The 17,678-nt window shown below is 34.8% G+C and overlaps 1 protein-coding gene across 3 annotated transcripts in view; it reads right to left on the minus strand.

The window, feature by feature from the left end:
• jph1b (junctophilin 1b) overlaps positions 1 to 16,035 on the minus strand; it is a 33,863-nt gene extending 17,828 nt beyond the window's left edge. Inside the window, exons 1-3 of one of the 3 annotated variants that reach the window (XR_012387574.1) lie at positions 15,377 to 16,035; positions 10,129 to 11,427; positions 8,101 to 10,076 (exon numbers count right to left, since the gene is read on the minus strand). Coding sequence is in view for 2 of the 3 variants with exons in the window: in XM_005163433.6 (XP_005163490.1) it covers positions 10,665 to 11,427; positions 15,377 to 15,755 (1,142 nt within the window). In the remaining variant the exon portion in view is untranslated. Of the gene's footprint in view, positions 1 to 8,100; positions 10,077 to 10,128; positions 11,428 to 15,376 lie in introns of those variants that run through there. The other 2 variants (XM_005163433.6, NM_001044348.1) reach the window with 2 other exon arrangements.
• Between the last annotated feature and the right edge of the window lie 1,643 nt (positions 16,036 to 17,678).

Raw genomic sequence — 17,678 nt, forward strand, 5'->3', positions numbered from 1 at the left:
AGAAAGTTGAAAACCTGTAATCATTTACTTGTACATTTTACTATGGAAGTCAATGGTCACAGGTTTTCAGCTTTCTTTAAAATATCTTCTTTTGTGTTCAACAAAATAAAGAAACTCATAAAGGTTTGAAACCACTTGAGGCTGAGTAAATAGCAATTACATTTTCATTTTTGTGTGAACTAACTATAAAAACATCTTAATTTAGATATCCCAGATTTGTACAGCTGTTTTTTTTTTTTGCATCAGTTTTAGGACCACAATGGAGTGTTTTTTTATAGTGTTTTTATTAAAGTGTATGCTTCAGAATTCATGATATGCTGAATTCTGAAGCATCACTCACACACAAACTCAGCTTTCCATCAGAGAAATAATTAAACTTCACAATTTTGGAAGCATGGAAATGTCATAAAGGTGACATGACAGAATTTCCATATTTCTGTCAACTATCCCATTAAATATGCGACTCCGCAATCAGTAGTCATCAATCTCTTCCTACTGATTACAATTCCAAACTACTTTAACTTAACAACAAGCAAGCGTGGCCCGACGTAATATTAAGAGAGCATCTCCATACAATCCGTCAGCCAAGTAATAAGCAGCACCTTCTCCAGGCGTTGATGGACCTAATGTGATATTCACTGGAGTCTGAGCCAAAGCACATCTCCTAGGCGACAGATGGAGCACTTGCAGAAATTCAGAGGGTTTTAATTTGGCAGTGTCTCCTCACTTTCGCCCACTCCATCACACGCAAGAGCTCAGATGAAGATGAAGAGGAGCACATCCTCACTGCTACTCAACACGTGTCTTCATTCGGATCTGTCCTGGTAGCCTTTACTAATATACAAATTCTTATGCTGCAAGATGTTTTAGTGTGCAGGACAATTAATATACACATTAATATAAACACTTGTAAACTCCATTGTGGTTCTCAAACTGACACAAAAAACAGCTGTACAAATCTATGATATGTAAAGTAAGATAGCAGGGATAGTTCACACAAAAATGAAAATGTACTTATTTACTCAGCCTAAAGTGGTTCCAAACACTGAGTTTCTTTGTTCTGTTCAACACAAAAGAAGATAGTTTAAAGAAAGCTGAAAATCTGTAACCATTGACTTCCATAGTAGAAAAAACAAGTCAATGGTTTGCAGCTTTCTTTAACGTGTCTTCTTTTGTGATATAAACATATGAGAAAAACGATGAGGTCTGGACAAACTAAAGGGTGAGTAAATGATTACATAATTTTCAGTTTGTGAACTATTACTTTAAGTATAATTTTAAAATTTTATAATTCAAAGAAGTCCAGGGGTGCATTTCCAAAAATCCTTATTAGCCAACTAAGGTCGCAAGTTCAGTCATTACAAACATACTGTAGTCTGTTGATTTGGCATTTCCCAAATCTGCCGTTTAACGAACATTGGCGAACTGCATCGCAAACTTTCAACTGTGTTCCCTTCGTAGTGCAAATTGAAAACAATTATGCCATTTTGAATGCAGCTGTGGCTCATGACGAAAGTAATGGGTGACCTATTATTTAACATCGGAATTTACATTACATCTCCAAAGCTTGTGAAAACTAAAATACATAGCATATGTTAACAGTTTGAATTTATAGTAGGTTATTTATTAGGAAATGTGTCTGTACTGTATTTGGCATGGGCCTGTTGTTAGAACATTTCTGCAGTGGTTTGAATGTGTCAAATTGTAAAAGTAGACTTTAAAAAAATCCTTCATAACACTCATATATGAGTAAATATCATACTTAATAATAACAATAATAATAACTATTATTATTATTATTATTACAATTGTAGGATTTTTTTTCACTTCATAATAAATGTATACATAATAAGGGAACACTTGGAGTTATATTGTGCTGTTTAAGTGTTCCCTTTATTGTTTTGAGCAATATACTGAACAGTGCTCAGCATTTATAAGTCCACATCTCAAAAATGTAACTTTTAAATTTATATGTTTACTAGGAAGCTCTACAATATTATATTTGTGCATCTACAATAGATAAGTCAGTACTGAAGCCAGATCTGGAGCTTATCTACCAAAATAACTTATGATAACAGTCCAAAAACTAGTACACCCAAATTTATATGTAATATTAAGTACAAATTTTAAAAAGAGGAAAAATCAAGGGAAGCAAAAAAATAAATGAATAAATAAAAATAAAAAAATAAAAATTCGAACAATTTAGTTGAAATTTCCAATTTTTTGGCAATATTTAACTTGAATTTATTTAATTATCTTTCTATTTTTAAATATATTTGGTGACTAAAATACTATTTTTAAATATCATTCTTGTTTGATGCCTATTTGTTCATAATGTATGGATTTTATACACTATTTTTGTGTTTAACATGTATTTATGCATGAACTTGACCATCATAAACAAATAAACAGGAACAATACAAAAATAAGGGGTAATAAAGAGTCAAATTAAATTGCCTATGGAAACATCTGCTAGGATCAAATTAATTTTTGCAACAATTTACTACACAACAAAGCGCAAAAAGAAGATAATCATAAAAGAAAACATTCCTCTACATAAACTGCTGGAGAGGACAAACTGAAGCTTAAGAAACATGGTAAATCCGTTCATTTAATCCCATCTATTAAAGCCTTGACCAGATCTAGACATTCACAGGATACATAAATCTATCATATGTAATCAAAGGAATTTTTCCCATGCACCAGAATCTTTACAACGCTGCATAAAATAAAATTACAAAAAAATAAATAAAATAAATAAATGAATAATAAAATAATGAATAACTAAATTAATAAATAAATAAATAAATAAATAAAATAAATAAAGCAACAACAGAAACATTATTAGGAATCACTACAAAATAAAAAAAAGTTACTTCTTAAGAAGCTCTGAAAAAATAAAACACAGATTAGGACCATTTTTTAGGCGTGTGTGAGATCCTATCAATTCAATACTAGACGTGACTACATATTTTATCAGGAATTATGATTGCCATGAATAAAAAGAAGAAAGTCAATGCTCACACACTCACACTTGTAAACCTGAGTGCTCTAGCAGATGATAACAGAACTCAGACTGGCTACTGTATCAGTGACGGCTGCAAGACTATATATTCTCCTCAGCGATTGAGAAGCTCACCTCCTGCCTTACCTTATTTAGTCAGGCTCAGTGCTGACACACAGTACACATATATGTGAGAGAGACCAGGCCTCACAAACCTCTCTCTCTCTTTCTCTCTCAATCCTTTTCTGCACTCCTTCAAGGCAATCCAAAGCCCTCTCAGACTCTCCACACATTCCCTGAACCCTCACAGTGCTTATCACTACTCTCAGTAACAATCTTCAAAGGCACTGGGAGATATTTAATTCATCCAGCAAGCTCTGGGACATATTACTATTTCATTAGCTACATGGACTGTGCAAGCCTCATTATAGCAGCAGCTTTCATTAAAATTCATGCTCTTTCAGCTATCAGAAAGGAGCACATGGTAATGAATGAACAGGACAAGGACACGTTTTTTGTGTGTGTGCTGGCGGAAAGAAGTAAATAACACCGTTAACAGAGCAAAAGCAAAACGCTCAAGCGTGAGAATATGGAAAACATAATAGAGAAACAAGGAATGGGTAAAAAAAATTGTTGTGTTTATTTCTCAGTATGTTGTGGCTGGAAGGGCATTTGCTGCATAAAACATATGCTAGAGTAGTTGGGTTTATTGTACTGCAAGCAGACTATTCCCTGATAATCAGTGATTAAGACGAAGAAAAGAGAATTTTGTGTTTAAATTTCAGGTGAATTTTTTTCTTCTTTTATATGGAAGACAAGCATAGTCTTTGCTCTTGAGCTTTTAAATGTAAAGATATCACAAAAGTGGCTTAGACTGAAATTGAAGTCATTATTCATTGATAATTGTTAGTGTATTGTTAATCACTAGAACTCTATTGACCTTATTCTAAAATGCGGAAGTGCGCCTGTTTTCGCGATTGTCTTAGAACTTCCGATTCAGTCGCCTATGGGAGAAATGACTAGGAATAATAAACGGCAGAAAACGGTCAAACTACTTGCTCTACAAACAAATGTTTGCATGACTATACAGACCAAGTAGAATAATATAATAAGAAAATATCAAATTGCAACATCAAGCAGCGTAATGAGCAGTTTTTAACGTCAAAAAATGAATGGAAGTGAATGAGACCGGAAGTCTCAAGCCAAAAAGATTCAAATGGCAGCGCCCGCTCATCGACGGGGAATAAGGTGAATAAATGAGTGCAGATGATCTAGTGAACTAGTTTGGTTAATGTAAAAAAACATCATTCAGACAGTGATAATGTTAATTAACTGATTTTTTCAAAACAATCGGATTCTAGACAATATTCCCTGATGAATGAAACTGTTACTGAACACGCCAAACAAATCAGGGATTTATAGTATACAAATTCTAAAGTGGATCAATAATAATTCCTGTTAACTAACATAATCTCATGGCAATTCATAGTCAGTTAACATTTTGGTGAAGGATTGGCTAATTTTATTTGTACAATCCATCTATAAACTTTTCCCCTCAAGAAATCAAAATTTTGTTTATTGATGATATTGCATGCAAACGTTCAAACCAAAATACTTACAGTTAAAGTCAGAATTATTAGCCCCCCTGTTTATTTTTTTCCACAATTTCTGATTAACGGAGAGATTATTATCAACACATGTCTAAACATAATTTTAAGAACTCATTTCTAATAACTGATTTATGCTATCTTTGTCATGATGACAGTAAATAATATTTGACTAGATATTTTTCAAGACACTTCTATACAGCTTAAAGTGACATTTTAAGGCTTAACTAGGTTAATTGGGCTAACTAGGCAGGTTAGGGTAATTAGGCAAGTGATTGTATAACGATGGTTTGTTCTGTAGACTACCGAGAAAAAAAATATAGCTTAAAGAGGCTGGTCATTTTTACCCTAAAATTGGTGTTTAAAAAATTAAAAGCAGCTTTTACTCTAGCCGAAATAAAACAAATAAGACTTTCTCCAGAAGAAAAAATATTATCAGACATACTGTGAAAATTTCCTTTCTCTGTTAAACATCATTTGGGAAATTTTTGAAAAAGAAAATAATATTCAAATTGAATAATATTCAAATTCTGACTTCAAATGTATGCTTTCCCAGAAAATAATTTATTTCTTATTAATTAATTAGTTTAATGACTTTGAAAGTATAATGTATTTGTACACTTTAATTGAATTACTTATTTAGTGAATAAAAATTTAAATAATTACATGAGTAATGAATCAAAACAACAGAACGCTAAGAATTTTAACAAACCAAAAATAGCTTCAACATTTCATTTAATTTTTCTTCGGCTTAGTCCCTTATTTACCAGAGCTCGCCACATCGAAATGAACCATCAACTTATCCAGCATATGTTTTATGCAGAGGATGTCCTTCCAGCTGCAACCCATCTCTGGGAAACATCCATACACACTCATTCACACACATACACTTGTCTTGTCACATACACATGTCTTTGGACTGTGGGGGAAACCGGAGCACCCAGAGAAAACCCAAAGGGAGAACATGCAAACTCCACACAGAAATGCCAACTGACCCAGCCGGGACTCGAACCAGAGACCTTCTAGCTGTGAGGCGTCAGTGCTACCCACTGTGTCACCCAAAGTTAATTGACTTAAACTGATTCGTTGAAAAGATTTGATTCTTCAAAATATTAACTGATGAATGAAACACTGTTACTGAATATTCTCCAACATGACAAACAAACTGTGGTTTAGTAAACACTAATTTGTGTATACAAATTATAAACTTACTCCATAATAATTCCTGGTAACTAACATAATCTCATGGCAATTCATAGTCAAATAACATTTTGGTGAGTTATTGGCTAAAGATATTTGTACAATCTTCTTATAAACTTAAAAAATACATATTTATGATATTGCATGCAAATTTTCAAACCAAAATACTTGTTTTCTCAGAAAATCTGAATTTTTAATTAATGAGTTTAGTAACTTTAATTATCTAATTTAAATATACACTTTAATTAAATTACTTATATAGTCTATTTTTTTATAAAAAAAAAATTGCATGAGTAATCAATCAAAACAACAGAATGCTAGGAATTTTAACCAATTAAAAATAGCTTCAAATGCACAAGCTAATATAAAGTGTTAAAGGCAACAAATACTTATTTCTATACTACTTTTCCTTTTATTTTGAAGTTTGACACCCCTTATACACTCATTTTCAAAAATCTTAAGAAATTCACATTTTAAGTTCAACGTGAGGGTGAGTAAATGTGGGATTTTTGGGTAACATTCTCTCAATTGTGAGAAATAAAACCCGACTAAATAAATGAGTGTCTCATTCTCAATCTAAAAAGGATCATTACTAATCAGAATAATCAGAGACACCATTTACTGTATACTGTACTTACTGAAAAAAAAATAAAAGAATAAATACTTGTGTCTTTAACTGGCTTTGTCATTGAATTACAAGAAAAAGACAAAAAGCTTTCCGTGGTTTTCTGGAGTGTCAAAATGCCTGTTGTTGTGTTTAGAAAACAGTATTTCTTCCACTACTGCATGACTGCATGTGCAGCTTAATAATTATTTGTGTATGATAGCTATAAAAAGCTCAGATGGTAATTCGATCCCAGAGGTATGAAGCAGCTTCGTCTTTGAAAACGCATTTGGCGTTTGATTTACACATCCCACCACACCACCAACTTACATAAGTATCTCTTTTAAGCTTTACACATCTGTGCTTAACCCTTCTCAGGAACATTCAGGCCTTTTCATCGCCATAATGAGCGGTAACGATAAAAGTAGCATGCCATTTGTCCTTTAAAAAATATTTAACTGAGTGTTAGCGTTACGACTGGCACTCCTGAGTTCTCTGTGACTTCATTCAGCACATCCTGTTGGCCCTGCATTGATTATGTGATCAGCATGAGAGCTTTGGCCGGGGGGCTTGTGATGGCACTCATGCAAACAGACTATTCAAAGGGGCTCTTCTGCACAATAGCTGCCTGCTGGTTTGCCTGGACTCCTCCCTGCTGCGTTTGGTTCATTCACATAAGAGAGAATGAGCAGACCTCATATCAGATACAACATGCATGTCTGGCACTTCTTAGAGGTAGGGGTGAGAATATTTAGGCATTGATCCGATTCAGTTCTGGTTTTAAGAATGACAATTCAATTATTTAAGGCTCCTAACAACACAATATTAGAGCAATTCATACTACAGTTTTATGTTTTGGTCATTTATATTTGAATACTTTCCTACAGTGATGGTTATGATTAGGAGTGAGCCTTGATGCTTACTGTTTTAAGAATCCTACATTCTGATGTTATATAAAATCATAGAAATTAGCCACTAATTCACCAAAATGTGAACCATTTAAGTTTCCTGTAATATGTTTCTAGATCCATTTTGTCTTAGTAATTATTTACTTTAAATATATGTATATTTAATATATACATGTATTTAAACAAATGTATCTGTGCATTTTACTTAAAATTACTTATAACATTCAAAGTACTTTAAGTATTAGTTCCATATTAACCGAACACTCCATGTTTTCGGGAAATAGACTAGTTTTACAAGTCACCTAAACAGGCAGCCAATCTTTGGGTCTTAGTTAGCTTAGCATAACATGATTGAATATGATTAGATCATTACTCAAACAAAAAAAAGTTTTGCCAATTTCCTTATTTAAAGCTTGACTCTGTTAGTAGTAAAACTATAAAAACTCTTTGATTATTTTTCACCGAGATGCTAATGGTCTAAACCAATACAATGACTTATGCTGAGCTACGCTAAAAGTTACCCAGCCAGATGCAGAGATTGGCTGCATGAGTTTAAAACTGGCAACTCTTTAATTCTAGATGATTTGTAAAATGAGACTATTCAAACAAAAATGGAGTGTTCCTTTCATAATAAATCAAAACTAAACTGGATGTAGCTTCAAATTATACCAACAAATTTAGATAATGAGAAAAACAGACATCAGTATCTCAGTATCTCCTGTATAAATAGAGTGCTTTAGGTATCTGAAAATCTCCAGACAAGCACAAACATTTTTTCCCTCAACATTTTTGCTGTTTAGTACTTAAGATGACAGTATAGTAAGTAGGTGCGATGCATTCAAGCTAATGCACAGATCTATTTTACAATATCAGATGTCCTCAAGACATAACTGACCATCTCTTGTAGTAATCTTACATCACAGCTTTTTTAGAAGTACATTTGACATAACTGTAAATGACCTTAAAAGGTTAGTCCACCTCAAAATAAAAATTCTGTCATCCTTTACTCATCACCCACTTGAGTTTCTTTCTTTTCTTAAACACACAAAAAAAAAAGATTAACTGAAGTATGTTGGAAAAACAGACACTGACTTCCATAGGATCTCAATGGCAGCTGGTTCCCAACATTCTTCAAAATATCTTGTTTTTGTGTACAAAATAAAAAATAAATTCATAAAAAGTTTAGAACCATAACAGTTTGTTTGTGGTGAAGAAATTACATTTTTTGGGTGAGCTGTCCCTTTAACTGTTGCGTTTTGGTGAATTAGAGACTATAAAGGGCTCTATTTTAACAATCTAAGTCTAAAGAGCAGGGTGCAAAAGCTTTAAGGCCGTGTCCGAATCCGCTTTTGCTATTTTAAGTATGAATAAATATGCTTTGTGCCGCGGCACATGGTCTAACAGGGTTGTCCTTATTCTCTTAATGAGTTATGGGTGTATTTTGAGAATAAACCAATCAAAGTCTCATCTCCCATTCGCTTTAAGAGTCAAGTTGCATCGTGCCATGTTGCATTTGCTATTTACATGGCAGACTTTGTAAGTGAAAAAAATGTAACACCTCACTAGCGAGAAAGCAGTTAAACAGAACATCAACAGAACAAGGATAAAGAATGAGCCTCCTCCAATCGGCCTTAAATTTCACTCTCTCTTTCTCTCATTCATGGATAAGGAAATATTGTTGTATGCACAGACATACATTAGCCTACATAATTAATTTAATTAATTAAGCACAAAGATTTGTTTTAAAACTATTTCTAAATTCAGTTCTAATTTAGAGCAAATGAACAATAATAACAAAGTGTGGTCAGTGAGTTATATCCAAATACACATGCTATGCCCCATATGGTCCAAAACCTGACAGGTGAACAAATTTAAGCTTATTTTTAATAACACAAAAATTCCCTTTCTGTTTGAGGGCAGCTAGATCGTCCTTTGCCTAGAGCGGCAGTTCAGCTTGCTCCGGCTCTGCGCATTTAATAAGTAATACTGCTAATATTAAAAACTGTCATGAATAAAGCCACCTGACATGAAGAAGGTGGTATGGAGGCAGTGTTTTTATATTTAAGTAGAAAATAAATATTTTGAAATATTTTAATCCTTTAATTCTTTTTAATTTATAAAGATATCTGTGTATTGCTGTACATCCTGTGTGTTTTAAGCAATGTGTAAGTGAGGCACATAACTAATAGTGCTCTGTGCTGGACATTAGACCTGCTCTCAGCTGGTCTATTGCACAGTCTTATTTAGTTCCTCAAAAAAGACCCGAACACCCAAAAGTCCACAAAGTGGAGCAAATGGATTTGCTTTTTAAACAACGTGGCGGAAAACAGGAACATTAAGGTTGCTTTGTTCTGAAAATAGCAACACGTCAGGGCAAACACGTCTTGTGCCGTATTGCGCCGGGTGTATGATAGAACCCTAATTCTTACGAATTCTAAACATCTCCATAGTATGAAAAATTCTATTTGTTAATTACAATAGCTACAAATTTCTGCGAGATTGGCTATGTCCGAAATGATATACCCTCTTCAATTGATACTAATACTTATTGTAAATAAGTAAAAACATCAACAGCAAAAAGTTTGTTCTAAATAGCATGAATGTGAGTAGTTAGTATGAATGTAATCTGGACATACTACTGTATATTAGTCACTGTCATGTGACCAATTAGAAAGAGTTGCATCGCTTAGATGTCATTCACAAATGGTCTTTTGTGGCCTAGTAAGATGGTAAAGTATCTAGCCATATACAAACTTTAAAATTTATCCAGAAATGGTTTATCATACTTAACATCATGCTCGCCACTCTTTTTTGTTGTTGTTGTTGTAGATTATAATGAATTACAAGCTACTTCTTTTGTAACATACTTTTATAATTTAAAAAGTATGTGATTTCAGCCCCACTGTTGTCTTGTGCAGGATTAAGAACAGCCGATTCAGCCACAAAGTAAACATGAGCAGTGGAAAGTAGCTGCCTGTCAACAAGTGAGCTTTCTGTATCCAATTTAATGCTTCCCAATCTACAAATAATGCCTTCATAATGCATTTGCAAGGTAAAACACTTGGGCTGGTGAAACATCACTCTGTTAAGCAAAAAAATACAGTCCATGAATGGCCTTGAATTTAGCTTTAACCCTAAAACTCTATGCAGCTTTTCAAAAGTTTTTTTTTTCTCCCACCCCTACCAGATGGAATGAACTCATTCTAAGCATTAATGTAGGTGAGATGAAGAAATGTAGGAAAGAAAGAAGGCAAGCAAGAAAGAAAGAAAGAAAGTTGTTATTGGAATTACACCATTGAGATGTAATTGTAAGTGTGATCAGATCTGAATGAAGCATTAACCTTGAGGTGGCAATTTCTACTTTTGTTCGGGCAATGGCTGATGCTCTAATGGCTCCTTCGACGGCACGGTCCACTTTCTGCTTCGTCTTGGTGTTCTTGAGGGGAATAAGCTGCTTCTTTATGCCTCGCACCAACACATTATTTTTATACTTCCCCTCTTCTTTCGTCCCATCAGGGAACATTGTGCACCCGTAGCCATGGCGTTTGTTGTTTATCCACTCTCCTTCATATTTCATCCCATTGGAGCGTTCGCTGACACCGAAACCGTTCCGCTTGTCGTTTTTCCACTCGCCCAAGTATGACTCTGTGGTGGTGGCATCCACATTATCCTCTGCCGGCATGTATTCATCAGCCACTTCTCCATCTCCGAAACTAATAGTGGAGTTTGCGTCGCTAGAGCTGATTCGGCTCATGGTGGCGTCACTTCTTGCAGAACTGCGTTTGCTGGATATGGAGGACCGGGAGTCAGACTTCCTCAGCTGCTTGAGGCTCCCAAACAGTGAACCCCGTCTGAACAGGCCCTTTTTTTTGCCGGAGACCACTTCGCTGTCGCTGTGGAAGTTGAGGACGAAGCCGCCGCGAGTGCCAGCAGGGCTGTCGGACATGTGGTCGTGGAGGACGGAGCCGTTGCTTTGCTCGCTGCGGAGAGAGGCCAGTGAGGTGCGCAGTGGAGAGCGGATGACTGTGGCCATGCCGTAAGGGACGCTCTGACGTACACCATATCCGTGCCGCATTCCGCCCATCCACTGGCCCTGGTATGTACCTGGCAGAAGGGATTAGAGAGACTTTAGTCTAGGTATTGCATAATACATAATACAGGGATTACAAACAAAAGAAAACACAAGAGGAACTGGCATGTCTGGGTGATTTAATGTTGTTTTTTGATGTTTGGAATCTCTTTTTTTAATTGACTGATGAATGCTGGTGGCTTAGACGGATTAGAATATTACCAAACAATTACTGGCTTATTTACAGATTTACAAAATAATTTAATCCAAGGGTTAAAATATAAATTAATTGTTTTAAAAACAAACAAAAAAAATGCTAATCCCTGCTTAAACTAAGCTAAATTTGTTATTGTTAAATAGGTATTTGTTAAATAATTATCTTTAATTAATTAATTAATCAGGATTACTGAAACAGTATTGGTAATGGGCTATATGCATGCTGACTTTTAATTTGTAGCAAGGCAGCCCAAGTGCTTCTGGTGAGCTGTCTTTCCATTACAAAAATGTCAAGTTTAAGATTTCTTTAAAAATCAGCGATCTTCACTGCCTGTTAGGTCTATGATATAAAGCGAGTCTTAGATTGAGGAAGATGCACTGCATTAAATTAAAATTTCCCCCCGCCATGTCTTTAAAAATTTCAATGGAATTTCTGCGCTAGCCTATTGCTTTGATGGTGCTAGTGGTTACAACTGTCTTTCATCTCGTTTTAAACTTAAACAGCTAAATCACACTTAAGTCTATTTAACTGAATGCATTTTAAAAACATCACAACATGGATGCTGTAAAAACAACTTTGTGAAATTGAAAACATTCACATAGCTGTGCATATAGCCCATTGATATTCTATTTACAGTTTTGAATTAGTTCTGAATTTTAAGTTCTAATTAAAGATAAATTCATCTACTACACCTTTTATTTTATTAAAATACTGAATTCATGAATAAAAACAGCCTGCAGATGGAAAGCATTTTTTTTTTTGGATAAATCACTTCAAGAACCGTGATTATAATATTTTAAACTTATATATTTTTTTAATCCAAAATTAGGTTGCATTTATTTGAAAATACAGTAAATACAGTAAAATTAGTAACATCAACTTATAAAGTTTTTCTATATATTAAAAATGTAATGCCTTTCTCTGATGTTAAAGCATCAAAATCATCATTACTCTACAATGTTGTGATCCTTCAGATATCATCGCAATATTTTGATCTGATGCTTACCAAACATTAATTATTATCAATGTTGATTAGGGCTGGGCGATGTGGCCTAAAATTTAAATCTTGATTAATTGAATATTTTAACTTGATTATGATTAATGAGTGATTATTTTATTTATGTATTTATTTTAGCTGCCCTCATAGTTCCCTGACAGGTTTTGTACAGTAAATATGCTCACATATTTCACATATACAAGTGAGAGTTTTTCGAATAAAGAGTGTATTAACTGATTTTAAAATAATTGAAGGAAACACACACTCTATGAATAAATCAACCATCTATGATTATTTATAGACCATCAGCATTAAACAACTGAAATTAAAATAAACATGGAACAATTATTTTCAATGTTTTTTTTTTTTATAAAAGTCAAAAATAAACAGCACCTCTTCTAAATAAAATAATATTGCTTATCCTGTAACTAATTTTTTAGACTGTGCATTTCTAGCATATTCTGTAAGCAAATTAAATAATTAAAAAATAATTTTAATGTAATGCAAAGTATGCTGTTTCAGAGCATCCAATGGCGAATACTGCTTATGGTTATAAAACTGATTAAAGATTTTGTGGAAAAAGATACATATTCTGGGATTTTTGATTAAAAGTAAAAAATATGTATTTAAAAAAACTATATGTGTTAACGACATAGCTAAGTTAATGTGTTTTTACTATATAAGGCTTTTTAAACAACTTCCTGACCCCAAAGTTTTCAGCGGCTCAGTAAATCCTCACAACTCATTACAGACATAAAACTTTCTTCCCTTATACCGCCATGTACGGTTTTATTTTAATTCTGACCTTTAACAAATATGTAAAGTGCTAAAACGCATTAATAAAATAGCATCAGATAAGAATTGAATAAATTATTGTCGGGCTAGAATTATACAAGCGTAATCCTATCCAGGTTATGACGGTGATTTGACGAAGTGAACAGCTCTCCCTCCTATATCTCATATGCCGGCCTGTCAGACCTAACAGCTTCAACAGCAGAGCCAGCACTATTTTAAAACATGGAAGTAATCTGAGCCGTTGTGAAGTTTGTGGAACCAGCCAACCATAACTCTTATTTATTTACCTATTTATCCTCTCATTCTGCATATGTCTTTGGCAGGAATGCTGAGAAGCTAATATTCAAATAACAGATAAAGAGGCCGAATGGAAGTCATTTATGAAATATAAAGTGCACAAGAGCCCTCATCTCAGCAACCTAGCTGTGCAATACCTGTACTTTCAGGATGTCTCATGGATGAAAGTGAGTTATGAGTGAGAGGTAATGTGTTACTCTGCCTCATAAATTTACCAGTAGGCCCAAATCTCTGACGCCACCATTTTTGAAGAGAACTTCACAAAGCCTTTTAAATATCAAAATAGCTCGGATTTAAATTTCTTAAAAGACTTTATAATATTTAGTGGACAAATTATTTGAATAATAATTTTTTTAAATCTAACTGTAGATCATACATTAAAATCAATACATCAGTTTCTTTATGTATACAGTTTGACTATGTACCCAGCACGATTTTAAAGATGATGCAATGTTAGCATCAGGTATTCATTTTGTTAACACATACTGTAGAGAATATTAAAAGTTTAATTGCTTAAGGAAATTTTTGATTTGTCAAGTAACTGTAAATAATCTATATGGGATTTAACATTATTTTTCATTCATTCATTTTCTTCTCAGCTTAGTCCCTTTGTTAATCTGGGGTCGCCACAGCGGAATGAACTGCCAACTTATCCAGCAGGTTTTTACACATCGGATGCCCTTCCAGCCACAACCCATCTCTGGGAAACATTCACACACACACATTCACACACACTCATACACTACGGACAATTTGGCTTACCCAATTCACCTGTACCTGTCTTTGAACTGTAAGGGAAACTGAAGCACCCAGAGGAAACCCACGCGAATGCAGGGAGAACATGCAAACTCCACACAGAAATGCCAACTGACCCAGCTGAGGCTCGAACCAGTGACATTCTTGCTGTGACGCGACAGCACTACCTACTGCGCCACTGCGTCGCCCTTAACATTATTATATTATTTATAATACGAAATATATAAAATCTGACATCTCAGAACTATGTTGTTTCAATTTATTTTAGGCGATATTATTTCTCAATGAATATAAACTCAGCAATTGACCTTAGACCAGTTGTTTATTAGCCTATTTTACTACGCAAAATACCCTTAAGTGTCTTTTGTATATTCACATTTTTGTTGAGCAAATTTTGTTAACTGTAACAATGTATTTGTCAAACATTGAGTTTTTAGGTATACAAACAAGTGAATCACTTAACTTCCAGCCAGCACAGAATGTTCATCTAGCAACGTAAAATGTTCTGTTCAAAAGAAATAAGCAGAGACAAAAGGTTGTCTGCTAGTCTACTAGTAGAGCTTTCATTTGACATGTTGCAGATGTAACTATTATTAGCCATGACCTCTGTGAGCAGCTTCGGCTGACCAGTTATATGCCATACATCAACTCAACCACATGGGCAAAGTGCTTCATAAATCTGTAGAGCATGATTTAGGGGTAAAATCTAAGTCAGGCACTGGAAATAACTCAAGAAATCAAACACACTTAAAGAAGATAAAAAAAATCTTCTTATCATTATACATCACATCTCTAAGCTTTATAAAGATATACATTACAAAACAGAGACCTGATTTGAGCAGCAACAGCATCATCATCATCATGACACACGCAAGACTTTAAAGAACACTAAATAGGTCAAGTGATGTTTGGCTGAACTCACCCCCATCCCCGTACGTCTCGACCCCATATCCGTCTTGCAGTCCATTACTCCATGTGCCTTCATACCTGGCAGGTGTATTGAGGCTCTGGCGAACCCCGTAGCGACCCTTAAATCCGTGGCTCCACTCCCCGCGGTACAGCCACCTCCCCTTGGACTCCACGCCGAGACCGTGCCGCTTCCCCTGAGCCCAGTAGCCCTTGTATGTATTCCCGCTGGGCCAGGTGTAAACCCCGACTACCTCAAAGCCGTTGGACCAGGACCCGGAGTATTCGCCCTGGCCTTTGGGGCCGGTGCAGATGCCGTGTCCGTGGGCTTTTCCGTCCTCCCATCCACCGCAGAAAGTGCCGCCATCGTCGAAGTCGAACCGTCCGCCCGTCATTCAGATGAAGGGTTGAATTGAAAGAGTTTGCGTCTCGATGGCCGGTCGGATGCTTAACGACAACAGCAGTAAATGGGGTGAATGTCAGACTGCGGTACGGTGCGGTGCTGTCTGTTGGAGGTGCTGGCGGAGCGCGCGCATCGGTGCGAGTGTTGGCGGTGAGTGAGAGGCAGGATCGCGCACAGGCGCCGGAGCCGCAGGCGCTGTCACTGTCGCCGTTCCGGGGTTTTTTTATGATCCTCTCCCCCCTGTTCGCTTCACAGGGAGGGAGAGAGAGAGAGAAGACAGGAGCCCAAAGCCGGGTGAGAGACACCCAGTTGATGACGTCAGTACTACAAGCCCGCCCTCGCGCTGGACCACATTCACAGTTGGGTGAACGCCGTAAGTTTGAGTTTTTCTTCATCAGAATAGATTGGACCATACGGACAGGTTTTCATTATTAGGATTTTCTAATTAAATGTCAACATTTTTTGTACTAACTTTTCTATTTATATATAGCATATTAAGTGGCTCTCAACCTATCTGAATTCCTCTATCTTTCAACATATTTTTTGATGTTCCCTATGTCTCTGTTTTTAATTAATATGCTGCATTCAATTCTTACATTTTATGTGATTGGTGCAGAATTTATGTAAAAATCTGAGGCCCCCTAGTGGGAACTTATTAATAACTTAAAATATTTTTAAAACAACATAACCTAATTGTAATTCTATAATGTAATTTCCTAAATATTTGCTATATTTCCCACAATATTATTTTAGAGAAAAAAGCATATGGTTCTGGAAAACAGACACTAATTCATATAATTAAAGTAATTACAGTGCTCAGCATAAATGAGTACACCCCATACAAATCTATCTTTTAAATTCATATTTTTAATGAGAAGCTAATCAATATTATATTTGTGCATTTACATTAGATTAGTAAGTACTGAAGCCAGATCTGGAGCTTATCTATCAAAATAACTTATGATAACGCTCCATGTAAACCCAAATTTGTCTGTTATAGAAAAATATTAAATACAAATTTTAAAAAAGAGGAAAAATCAAGTGAAGCAAAAAATTTAAAACTTAAGTTGAAATTTTGTAGGTTGTAAATTATTTTTTGCAATATTTTGGTTGAATTTAATTGTATTATTTTTCAATTTCTAAATATATTTGGTGACTAAAATATTATTTTAATAAATATATCTGTTTAATAAATCTGTTTTGTTTAAATGCACCAAAATAAATTGCCTATAATCACTAAGAAATGAATTCAAATATTCATTTTTAAAATGTGGTGTACTCAATTATGCTGAGCACTGTATATAAATATTACAAATATAATATCATTTCCTTTAAAGTACTGGGTTGCAGCTGAAAGGTCATCCACTGCTTAAAACATATACTGGAACAGTTGGTGGTTCATTCCGTTGTGGCGACCCCTGATGAATAAAGAGACTAAGCCAAAGGAAAATGAATAAATTAATATTATTATTTTACATAATTTCTGGAAAATCAGAAATTGAATGGTGGTCAATTTATTCAAAGTTTTCAACTAATAAACCTAAAGAAATTTATACATTCATAAAAAAGTGTGAAAATAAGCAGCTTAGTCAAAACTGCAGCGAAAACACCAAACATTTCCTGTATTAAATATTGCATTGCAGAACAGTGCGTCTTACAGAAACAATTGTAAACAGACCAGCCAAACATATCCCAGCAGCTTATGTAGCAAAGCTTTAAAATCGCTCCGTTGACAGCTATGTTGAGCAAATTTCACAATAAATTTTGTTGTGACAAAGTGAGCTGCTAGAGGGACCTTGAGATTTATGGATCTGGCGTAGACATTTATTGTTCCTAAATTCACCCACCAACAGTCAGATCAGTTTAGTCCACAATTAGATCTATAATTATGGAGCTTACTCTGGCCATAAGTTTG

Source organism: Danio rerio, chromosome 2 (assembly GCF_049306965.1).
Source record: "Danio rerio strain Tuebingen ecotype United States chromosome 2, GRCz12tu, whole genome shotgun sequence".
Classification (NCBI taxonomy): domain Eukaryota; kingdom Metazoa; phylum Chordata; class Actinopteri; order Cypriniformes; family Danionidae; genus Danio; species Danio rerio.